The following is a 12,137-nucleotide window of genomic DNA, read 5'->3' as shown; positions in this document are numbered from 1 at the left end:
CAGAGATACCTGGTGGCCATGCTCCTCCTGGAGGTGTTACCCCAGCCTCACCATGTAGTGATACCTGGCGGCCGTGCTCCTTCTGGAGATGTTACCCCAGCCTCACCATGCAGAGATACATGGTGGCCATGCTCCTCCTGGAGGTGTTATCCCAGCCTCACCATGCAGAGATACCTGGTGGCCATGCTCCTCCTGGAGGTGTTACCCCTAGCCTCACCATGTAATGATACCTGGTGGCCATGCTCCTCCTGGAGGTGTTACCCCAGCCTCACCATGTAATGATACCTGGTGGCCATGCTCCTCCTGGAGGTGTTACCCCAGCCTCACCATGCAGAGATACCTGGTGGCCATGCTCCTGGATGTGTTATCCCAGCCTCACCATGCAGCGATACCTGGTGGTCGTGCTCCTCCTGGAGGTGTTACCCCAGCCTCACATTGCAGAGATACCTGGTGGTCGTGCTCCTCCTGGAGGTGTTACCCCAGCCTCACCATGCAGAGATACCTGGTGGCCATGCTCCTCCTGGAGGTGTTACCCCAGCCTCACCATGCAGAGATACCTGGTGGTCGTGCTCCTCCTGGAGGTGTTACCCCAGCCTCACCATGCAGAGATACCTGGTGGCCATGCTCCTCCTGGAGGTGTTACCCCAGCCTCACCATGCAGAGATACCTGGTGGCCATGCTCCTCCTGGAGGTGTTACCCCAGCCTCACCATGTAATGATACCTGGTGGTCGTGCTCCTCCTGGAGGTGTTACCCCAGCCTCACCATGCAGCGATACCTGGCGGCCGTGCTCCTCCTGGAGGTGTTACCCCAGCCTCATCATGTAATGATACCTGGTGGTCGTGCTCCTCCTGGAGGTGTTACCCCAGCCTCACCATGCAGAGATACCTGGTGGCCATGCTCCTCCTGGAGGTGTTACCCCAGCCTCACCATGTAATGATACCTGGTGGTCGTGCTCCTCCTGGAGGTGTTACCCCAGCCTCACCATGCAGCGATACCTGGCGGCCGTGCTCCTCCTGGAGGTGTTACCCCAGCCTCATCATGTAATGATACCTGGTGGTCGTGCTCCTCCTGGAGGTGTTACCCCAGCCTCATCATGCAGAGATACCTGGTGGCCATGCTCCTCCTTGAGGTGTTACCCCAGCCTCACCATGCAGAGATACCTGGTGGTCGTGCTCCTCCTGGAGGTGTTACCCCAGCCTCACCATGCAGAGATACCTGGTGGTCGTGCTTCTCCTGGAGGTGTTATCCTAGCCTCACCATGTAATGATACCTGGTGGCCATGCTCCTCCTGGAGGTGTTACCCCAGCCTCACCATGTAATGATACCTGGTGGCCATGCTCCTCCTGGAGGTGTTACCCCAGCCTCACCATGCAGAGATACCTGGTGGCCATGCTCCTCCTGGAGGTGTTACCCCAGCCTCACCATGCAGTGATACCTGGCGGCCATGCTCCTCCTGGAGGTGTTACCCCAGCCTCACCATGTAATGATACCTGGTGGTCGTGCTCCTCCTGGATGTGTTACCCCAGCCTCACCATGCAGAGATACCTGGTGGTCGTGCTTCTCCTGGAGGTGTTATCCTAGCCTCACCATGTAATGATACCTGGTGGCCATGCTCCTCCTGGAGGTGTTACCCCAGCCTCACCATGTAATGATACCTGGTGGCCATGCTCCTCCTGGAGGTGTTACCCCAGCCTCACCATGCAGAGATACCTGGTGGCCATGCTCCTGGATGTGTTATCCCAGCCTCACCATGCAGCAATACCTGGCAGCCGTGCTTCTCCTGGAGGTGTTACCCCAGCCTCACATTGCAGAGATACCTGGTGGTCGTGCTCCTCCTGGAGGTGTTACCCCAGCCTCACCATGCAGAGATACCTGGCGGCCATGCTCCTCCTGGAGGTGTTACCCAGCCTCACTATGCAGAGATACCTGGTGGCCATGCTCCTCCTGGAGGTGTTACCCCAGCCTCACCATGTAGTGATACCTGGCGGCCGTGCTCCTTCTGGAGATGTTACCCCAGCCTCACCATGCAGAGATACCTGGTGGCCATGCTCCTCCTGGAGGTGTTACCCCAGCCTCACCATGTAGTGATACCTGGCGGCCGTGCTCCTTCTGGAGATGTTACCCCAGCCTCACCATGCAGAGATACCTGGTGGCCATGGTCCTCCTTGAGGTGTTACCCCAGCCTCCCCATGCAGAGATACCTGGTGGCCATGCTCCTCCTGAAGGTGTTACCCCAGTCTCACCATGCAGCGATACCTGGTGGCCATGCTCCTCCTGAAGGTGTTACCCCAGTCTCACCATGCAGCGATACCTGGTGGCCGGGCTCTTCCTGGAGGTGTTACTGTAGCACATACAGAGGATGATATTATTACACCTGCCAGGAGGAGCAGTTGAGCCACCACATCCATGGAGCAACAATGACGCTCTGGACACTACAGCAGAGTCAGCACAGTGTCAGCTGTCTGCAGGATTTCACCTGTCAGAGGAGCAGTTTATGCTCCAGAGCTGTACTGCCAGCGGAGCGTTGTGGTCACCCGGTCACCCACCAGCCGATAACAGTCACTTCTCTGCTTTTCTGGCACAGGAGGAAGATGCTGCCCCCGGAAATCAGCTGTGACTGATCTGTCAGGACTCAGGACGGTCCCATAGACCTGCAGACTGCGCCCTATAACGAAGGAGCAGGAACGTCCACATGACGGCCGACATGACACCATAGACCCCTGTGGAACAAACCAGATGGCATTTTATTCCTCATTGCTCCGCCCGGCAGAGGGTCCCAGAGCGGCCTGTGATCGTCATCGGGGGTCTGCACCCTGTGTAACGTGGGGGCATTGGAGCCATCTCTTTCCTCTTTTACATCTTCTCCACTTTGGAAACGAAGTTCTGGACGTCACGAGCGAGAAGTTCTGGCTCCTCGAAGGCAGGAAAGTGCCCCCCGCGCGGCATGTAGGTGTAGGACACGATGTGGCGGAACTTCTGCTTGGCCCACACCCGGGGCGCGTGTGCCATCTCACAGGGGAAGGCTGCGATGCCGGTGGGCACATACACCCCGATCCTGAAAGAGGAGTCAGCCCATCATACAGGGTCACCGTGCCCCCCCCCCCCCCCACAGTGCGGCCCCTCCCGTACCCCCACAGCACTTACAGGAAGGGTACATATTATCCCCCCCAGGATACCGACCACCCTGCCCCCAATAATATCAGCGCCCCCCATAGTGCGGCCTCTCCTGTACCCCCACAGCACTTATAGGAAGGGTACATAGTATCCCCCCCAGGATACCGACCACCCTGCCCCCAATAATATCAGCGCCCCCCATAGTGCGGCCCCTCCTGTACCCCCACAGCACTTACAGGAAGGGTACATATTATCCCCCCAGGGTACCGACCACCCTGCCCCCAATAGTATCCGTGCCCCCCACAGTGCGGCCCTCCTGTACCCCCGCAGCACTTATAGGAAGGGAACATAGTATCCCCCCCAGGGTACTGACCACCCTGCCCGCAATAATATCAGCGCCCCCTATAGTGCAGCCCCTCCTGTACCCTCACAGCACTTACAGGAAGGGTACATAGTATCCCCCCTATGGCACCGACCACCCTGCCCCCAATAGTATCGGCGCCCCCCACAGTACAGCCCCTCCCATACCCCCACAGCACTTACAGGAAGGGTACATAGTATCCACGCCAGGGTACCGACCACCCTGCCCCCAATAGTATCAGTGCCCCCTATAGTGCGGCCTCTCCTGTACCCTCACAGCACTTACAGGAAGGGTACATAGTATCCCCCCCAGGGTACCGACCACCCTGCCCCCAATAGTATCAGTGCCCCCAATAGTATCAGTGCCTCCTGTACCCCCACAGCACTTACAGGAAGGGTACATATTATCCCCCCATGGTACCGACCACCCTGCCCCCAATAGTATCCATGCCCCCCACAGTGCGGCCCCTCCTGTACCTCCGCAGCACTTATAGGAAGGGTACATAGTATCCCCCCCCAGGATACCGACCACCCTGCCCCCAATAGTATCAGCGCCCCCTATAGTGCGGCCCCTCCTGTACCCTCACAGCACTTACAGGAAGGGTACATAGTATCCCCCCCAGGGTGCCGACCACCCTGCCCCCAATAGTATAAGCGCCCCCTATAGTGCAGCCCCTCCTGTACCCTCACAGCACTTAGAGGAAGGGTACATAGTATCCCCCCCAGGGTACTGACCACCCTGCCCCCAATAGTATCAGCGCCCCCTATAGTGCGGCTCCTCCTGTACCCCCACAGCACTTACAGGAAGGGTACATAGTATCCCCCCCAGGGTACCGACCACCCTGCCCCCAATAGTATCAGCGCCCCCTATAGTGCGGCCCCTCCTGTACCCCCACAGCACTTACAGGAAGGGTACATAGTATCCCCCCTATGGCACCGACCACCCTGCCCCCAATAGTATCCGTGCCCCCCACACTGGGGTCAGTAAGGGGCCGAAGTCACTGCAACTCTGCACCGATGGAAAGATCTCTGCTGCCAAAGAACGGTGACAACGCCTGCTCTGACCTGTACAGCTCTCACAGCTGAGGGTTTGGTGCAGTGCATCTGTGCAGACAATCTCTGTGAGCTGATCACATCAGCAGCATTAGATTAGAGGACGGTCTGGACTGGAAACAACTGTAACGAACACTGAGCTGTAAAAGTGTCTGACTCTGGACAGAAGCAGAATGTGTCCATCGACTGACAGCAGCCGAGATCCTGACTAATGGCGACCTGCTATACACGATGCGGGACGAGTCCTAAAGCTGTGCCCCAGACCCCACAGGTGTACAGCCCTCCCGGGGGGTGACGGTGCCCCAGACCCCACAGGTGTACAGCCTTCCCGGGGGGAGACGGTGCCCCAGACCCCACAGGTGTACAGCCCTCCCGGGGGTGATGGTGCCCCAGACCCCAACAGGTGTACTGCCCTCCCGGGGGGAGACGGTGCCCCAGACCCCACAGGTGTACAGCCCTCCCGGGGGGTGACGGTGCCCAAGACCCCACAGGTGTACAGCCCTCCCGGGGGGAGACGGTGCCCAAGACCCCACAGGTGTACAGCCCTCCCGGGGGGAGACGGTGCCCCAGACCCCACAGGTGTACAGCCCTCCCGGGCGGAGACGGTGCCCCAGACCCCACAGGTGTACAGCCCTCCCGGGGGTGATGGTGCCCCAGACCCCACAGGTGTACAGCCCTCCCGGGGGGAGACGGTGCCCCAGACCCCACAGGTGTACAGCCCTCCCGGGCGGAGACGGTGCCCCAGACCCCACAGGTGTACAGCCCTCCCGGGGGTGATGGTGCCCCAGACCCCACAGGTGTACAGCCCTCCCGGGGGTGATGGTGCCCCAGACCCCACAGGTGTACTGCCCTCCCGGGCGGAGACGGTGCCCCAGACCCCACAGGTGTACAGCCCTCCCGGGGGGTGACGGTGCCCCAGACCCCACAGGTGTACTGCCCTCTCGGGCGGTGACGGTGCCCCAGACCCCACAGGTGTACAGCCCTGCCGGGGGGTGATGGTGCCCAAGACCCCACAGGTGTACAGCCCTCCCGGGGGGTGACGGTGCCCCAGACCCCACAGGTGTACAGCCCTCCCGGGGGGGGTGACGGTGCCCCAGACCCCACAGGTGTACAGCCCACCCGGGGGGTGACGGTGCCCCAGACCCCACAGATGTACAGCCCTCCCGAGGGGGTGACGGTGCCCCAGACCCCACAGATGTACAGCCCTCCCGGGAGGATGACCGTGCCCCAGACCCCACAGATGTACAGCCCTCCCGGGAGGGTGACAGTACCCCAGACCCCACAGATGTACAGCCCACCCGGCCCTGCAGCGGAGGGTGACTTCCCATAGTGGGGTTCACAATGAGCTGCAGAGACATCATCACTACTGATCAGGGCAGTGCCAGTCCCAGCACCTATCATCCCCCAAACATCCCACACTGCCCCTCGCTGGCCTTACTTGGTGTCCGGGGTGCGGTTATAGTCTCTGGAGAAATTCTCCTTATAGAACCTCATGGAGGACGTAATGGATCCAGTAATCCAGTAGATCATGACGTTAGTGAGAAGATCATCCAGGGAGAATTTCCTGAGAGAAGGAATGTGGATTAAACAGCAACAACCACCATGGTCGAATATAATGTATCTACCAGTGTTACATCATGTCTTATCCTCCAGTCACCTCCAGAGCTGCAGTCACTATTCTGCTGTTACATCATGTCTTATCCTCCAGTCACCTCCAGAGCTGCAGTCACTATTCTGCTGTTACATCATGTCTTATCCTCCAGTCACCTCCAGAGCTGCACTCACTATGCTGCTGTTACATCATGTCTTATCCTCCAGTCACCTCCACAGCTGCAGTCACTGTTCTGCTGTTACATCATGTCTTACCCTCCAGTCACCTCCAGAGCTGCACTCACTATTCTACTGTTACATCGTGTCTTATCCTTCGGTCACCTCCAGAGCTGCAGTCACTATTCTGCTGTTACATCGTGTCTTATCCTCTAGTCACCTCCAGAGCTGCGGTCAGTGTTCAGCTGTTATGATTAATCTATTATGTCTCACTTGTCCAGTCCGCCGTCCTCCAGGTCCCTAAAGGAGTAGTCCGTCCATGTTGAGAACTTCTCTAGGATGTAGGCAGCGAGTCCAGCGGGGGAGTCATTCAGAGCAGAGCCTAGGAGAGAGGAGGGGTGTCAGAGGTTGATGACATTGGGGGTCTCTGTTTCCCATGAATCAGTTGTGTATGGATAGACAGTGAACGGTGTGATGCTGAATGTGATGCCGCTTATCAGGCGCCGCTTCTCCCCGTATCTTCACATTGTCGGTAACTGCTCACAATCTCTGCACTCAATGGAAAAAACACGAAAATTCTGAAAGCCGCCAGAACTTTCCAAATCCCGACGGGAACTGATTACACAGAGCAGAGAGGATGCACGGGGGAGGAGCTGAGCGATCAGCCGCCTATAATCAGCGCAGCGCTGGGGGTACGGAGCTCCTAGGTGGACCTACGTCTGACCGCACCACCATGACTATTAATGACCACACCGGCTGCTCCTCACCTACGGTGTCCGGTTTGGTGGCCTGGATGTGCAAGTATCCCGTCTCCCGCATGATCCTGAACACGTTCTTCTCCATGTACGGATACAGGCGCCTGACATCTTCTCTCGTCAGCCCCACCAGCCATGGCAGATATCGACCAATTAGCAGAGATCTCAGCCTCCCGACTCCTCCGCTCGGAAGTATCACAAAGTTTAGGTGAAGACCTTTTACTGACCTGCGAGAGGAGGAAGACATGGACCAGGGGTGGATATATCATTGAAGCAACCTGGTTGGTCGCACAGGGGTCCAGGAAGAATGGGGGCCCATTTCCACAACGGGCCAATATACTGTTCTTGCATAGTGGCCTTTTTCTGTCTGTGTCCACCAGTGACCATTGATGGAGTATAACCCCCAATATGGCAGACTCGTATAACGTGTGAGGGCATCCTCCTCCCACCAGACACTTACTGTGGCTTCATCTGAGATAGGAGGGTGGTGATTCTACTGCCCCAGTCTCCACCCTGGAGGTAAAACTCACTGAACCCAAGTCTCAGCATCAACTTGTAGAAGATTCGGGCAGCGGCAAAGGCGCTGAATCCTAGACGAGAAGGAGACGGGGTTAATATTTCCAGCTGTATTTATGTTCTCAGATGGTTGGGACTTCAGCCTTGAGGTCTTCTTCTCACCTTGCTTAGATGGGGCCTCAGAGAAGCCGTATCCCGGGATGGATGGACAGATGACCTCAAAGGCAATGTTTGGATCTAGACCGTGATTCCCAGGATCCGTCAACATTGGGAGAATGTGGTAGAATTCGTAGAAGGAGCCCGGCCAGCCATGGACCATGAGGAGAGGATGGACCTTCTGTCCGGGGCTCAGATGTGATGGCTTTACATGGATGAAATGTATGTCCAGACCTACGGGATAAGGAGCATGTGACGCCGGGAATGTATGTACATCGCTGAAGCCTCACCCTTAGGCTACGGCCCCACTATCAGTATTCGATCAGTATTCGGTCAGTATTGTGGGTGATAAATGCAGAATTGGTGACTTGTTTCTATTATACCTTTTCTCGGATTGTTCCTCACCTGGTTTTGGCTCCCACTCCTGAGAAAAAATACTGACCGAATACTTACCAAATACTGATAGTGGGGCCGTGGCCTTAGATCTCACCTTGAGGTCTCATCCTGAGATACCACCCTGAGATCTCAGTCTGTGGCCCCATCCTGTGGTCCCTGCCTGAGGTACCACTCTGAGGTCCCACCCTTAGAACCCATTCTGAGGTTTCATACTGTAATCCCATACAGAGCTTTTATCCTGAGATCCCATCCTGAGATCTCACCCTGAGATTCTACCCTGTAGTCTCATCCAGAGATCCCACCTTGAAATCCCTGACTGAGATTCCAGACTGAGGGCCCACCCTGAAATTCCACCCATGCTGTGGTCTAATCCTGAGATTCCAGCCTGTGGTCCTTCCCTGAGGTACCAAATTGAGATCCCACCCTGAGGTTTAATCCTGAGATCCGAGAATGAGATCCCACCCTGAGATCCCATCCTGTAGTACCAGCCTGAGGTCCCACCCTGATATCCCACTCTGTGGTTTCATCCTCAGGTCCCACCCTGTTGTTTTTTCCGGGGGTCCCGACTTGAGGTCCTAAGCTGAGATCCCACCTTGGTGTCCCACCCTGAGGTCCCAGTATTTGGTGTCACTCTGAGATAACACCCTGAGGTCCCAATATGAGGTTTCACCCTGAGAACAAAGAGTGAGCTTTTATCTTGAGATTCCAGACTGATGCTTAATCCTGAGATCCAAGACTAAGGGTTAATCCTGAGATCCCAGACTGAAGATTCATCCTGAGATCCCAGACTGTGGTTTCATCCTAAAATCCTAGACTGAGGCTTCATCCTGAGATCCCAGAGTGAGGTTTCATCCTGAGATCCCAGAGTGAAGTTTCATCCTGAGATCTTAGACTGAGGTCCCACCCTACAGTCTTATCCTCAGATACCAGCCTGAGGGTCCACCCTGAGATTCCACTCTGTGGTCTCATCCTGAGATCCCACCCTGAGGTCTCAGCCTGAGGTTTCATACAGAGATCCCAGAATGAGGTCCCAACCTGAGCTCCCACCCTTAGATCCCACTCTGAAATTTTATACTGTGATCCCAGACTGAACTTTTATCCTGAGATCTCACCCTGGTGTCCCACCTTAAGGTCCCACCCTGAGATTCCATCGGCAGGTCGCAGTCTCTGGCCCTATCCTGAGGTACCACCGTGAGGTCCCACCCTAAGTTAGGTCCCACTCTTTTATCCTGAGATCCCAGACTGAGATTTCATTCTGAGATCCCAGACTGAGGTCCCACCCTGCAGTCTTATCCTGTCCTGTGGTTCCACCCTGAGTTCCTAGCCTAAGGTTCCACCCTTAGATCCCACTCTGAGGTTTCATCCTGAGATCACAAACTGAGGTTTCATCCTGAGGTCCCAGAGTGAGGTTTCATCCTGAAATCCCAGAGTGAGGTTTTATCCTGAGATCCCAGAGTGAGGTTTCATCCTGAGATCTTAGACTGAGGTCCCACCCTACAGTCTTATCCTCAGATACCAGCCTGAGGTTCCATCCTAAGATTCCTCCCAGAGGTCTCAACCTGAGATTCCACCCTGTGGTCTCATCATGAGATCTCACCCTGAGGTCAAACTCTAAAGTCCCAACCAGAGGTACCACATTGAGGTCCCACCCTAAGGTCCCAGCCTGAGGTACCACATTGCGATCCCACCCTTAGATTCCACCCGAAGGTTTCATACTGAGATCCGAGAATGAGGTTCAACCCTGTGGACTCATCCTGAGATCCTACCCTGAGGTCCCAGCCTGACACCATTTTATGATCCCAGCCTGAGATCCCACTCTGAGCTTTCATTCTAAGATCACAGACTGAGGTTTCATCCTGAGATCCCATCCTGTGGTCTCATCCTGAAATCTCAGACTGAGGGCCCACCCTGAGATTCCACTCTGTGGTCTCATCCTGAGATCCCACCCTGAGGTCTCAGCCTGAGGTTTCATACAGAGATCCCAGAATGAGGTCCCAACCTGAGGTCCCACCCTTAGATCCCACTCTGAAGTTTTATTCTGTGATCCCAGACTGAACTTTTATCCTGAGATCCCATCCTGAGATCTCACCCTGGTGTCCCACCTTAAGGTCCCACCCTGAGATTCCACCGGCAGGTCGCAGTCTGTGGCCCTAGCCTAAGGTCCCACCGTGAGGTCCCACCCTAAGTTAGGTCCCACTCTTTTATCCTGAGATCCCAGACTGAGATTTCATTCTGAGATCCCAGACTGAGGTCCCACCCTGCAGTCTTATCCTCAGATACCAGCCTGAGGTTCCATCCTAAGATTCCTCCCAGAGGTCTCAACCTGAGATTCCACCCTGTGGTCTCATCATGAGATCTCACCCTGAGGTCAAACTCTAAAGTCCCAACCAGAGGTACCACATTGAGGTCCCACCCTAAGGTCCCAGCCTGAGGTACCACATTGCGATCCCACCCTTAGATTCCACCCGAAGGTTTCATACTGAGATCCGAGAATGAGGTTCAACCCTGTGGACTCATCCTGAGATCCTACCCTGAGGTCCCAGCCTGACACCATTTTATGATCCCAGCCTGAGATCCCACTCTGAGCTTTCATTCTAAGATCACAGACTGAGGTTTCATCCTGAGATCCCATCCTGTGGTCTCATCCTGAAATCTCAGACTGAGGGCCCACCCTGAGATTCCACTCTGTGGTCTCATCCTGAGATCCCACCCTGAGGTCTCAGCCTGAGGTTTCATACAGAGATCCCAGAATGAGGTCCCAACCTGAGCTCCCACCCTTAGATCCCACTCTGAAATTTTATACTGTGATCCCAGACTGAACTTTTATCCTGAGATCTCACCCTGGTGTCCCACCTTAAGGTCCCACCCTGAGATTCCACCGGCAGGTCGCAGTCTGTGGCCCTAGCCTAAGGTCCCACCGTGAGGTCCCACCCTAAGTTAGGTCCCACTCTTTTATCCTGAGATCCCAGACTGAGATTTCATTCTGAGATCCCAGACTGAGGTCCCACCCTGCAGTCTTATCCTGTCCTGTGGTTCCACCCTGAGTTCCTAGCCTGAGGATCCACCCTTAGATCCCACTCTGAGGTTTCATTCTGAGATCACAAACTGAGGTTTCATCCTGAGGTCCCGTCCTGAGATCCTATTCTGAAGTCTCATTCGGAGGTCCCATCCAGAGGTCTCGCTCTGAGATCCCAGTCTGAGATCTCATTCTGAGGTCCCAGCCGTAGACTCCACTATGAAGTCCCACCGTGAAGTACCACCCTGAGGTTCTACCCTGAGATACCACCCTGAGATCCCACCCTGAAGTCTCACCCTGAAGTCTCACCCTGAAGTCTCACCCTGAAGTCTCACCCTGAAGTTCCACCCTGAGATGCCACCCTGAGAGTCTAACCTGAGGTCCCTGCCTGAGATCCCACCATTTGACATCTCCTCTACCTTCTATGGTCGTCTTGTAGTGTGGGTATTTATTGAGGATCTCCATTTGCTTGCTCCAGTCATATTTATTCCTCCAATAAGAGATCACCGTCCTGAGAAGTGAGGGATTGAACCCATAGTAGAATCTGGAGTCTTCTAGAGGAGTAAAGAAGCGGGTGCCGTCCAATCGTCTGTGAAGATCCTGGAGAGACATCCCAGTGAGATCATGGGTCATACAGAATGAAGATTCTTGTCTTTTATTCATGCATTTGATCTCTACAGATCCCTATATACAAATGAAAGTCAGACATTGCTTTTCTGCTTTCACAGAATTTTTTAAAAAAGGAACTCATGAAATCGGCCTGGACAGAAATGATGGGACCCCTGAAAATAATGTGACAAAAGGGACAAGATAAATCAAGCTGTGTCCACTAATTATCATCACCGGTGTCTACAATCTTGTAATCAGTCAGTGGCCTGTATATAGAGCTACAGATACTCACTGTGCCTGTATATAGGACTACAGATACTCACTGTGCTGTATATAGAGCTACAGATACTCACTGTGCTGTATATAGAGGTACAGATACTCACTGTGCCTGTA

At 55.1% G+C, this 12,137-nt stretch overlaps 1 protein-coding gene across 1 annotated transcript; it reads right to left on the bottom strand.

The window, feature by feature from the left end:
* Positions 1 to 2,725: 2,725 nt before the first annotated feature.
* On the bottom strand, positions 2,726 to 11,747 carry LOC141252521 (epoxide hydrolase 1-like). Its single transcript, XM_073670522.1, has 7 exons — positions 11,555 to 11,747; positions 7,730 to 7,957; positions 7,512 to 7,641; positions 7,064 to 7,278; positions 6,570 to 6,678; positions 5,968 to 6,093; positions 2,726 to 3,057 (listed from the first exon to the last, which is right to left on the bottom strand). Exons 1-7 carry the CDS (start codon positions 11,745 to 11,747, stop codon positions 2,856 to 2,858), a joined length of 1,203 nt encoding a protein of 400 aa, XP_073526623.1. The 3' UTR covers positions 2,726 to 2,855.
* Between the last annotated feature and the right edge of the window lie 390 nt (positions 11,748 to 12,137).

This window comes from Phyllobates terribilis, unplaced genomic scaffold (genome assembly GCF_046119375.1).
Source record: "Phyllobates terribilis strain yellow unplaced genomic scaffold, ASM4611937v1 Scaffold_9109__1_contigs__length_22034, whole genome shotgun sequence".
NCBI lineage: Eukaryota > Metazoa > Chordata > Amphibia > Anura > Dendrobatidae > Phyllobates > Phyllobates terribilis.
Note: the sequence above shows the minus strand (reverse complement) of the source record. Positions and strands in the feature narration are given on the sequence as shown.

Excerpts from the sequence above, each read along its gene's own strand:
- LOC141252521 (XM_073670522.1), bottom strand. The coding sequence starts at position 11,747 with ATGTCTCTCCAGGATCTTCACAGACGATTGGACGGCACCCGCTTCTTT. Across the intron at positions 6,094-6,569 it reads GAGGACGGCGGACTGGACAA|GAAATTCTCCCTGGATGATC; the intron begins GTGAGACATAAT and ends TCCTTCTCTCAG. Across the intron at positions 3,058-5,967 it reads AACCGCACCCCGGACACCAA|GATCGGGGTGTATGTGCCCA; the intron begins GTAAGGCCAGCG and ends CTCCTCTTTCAG.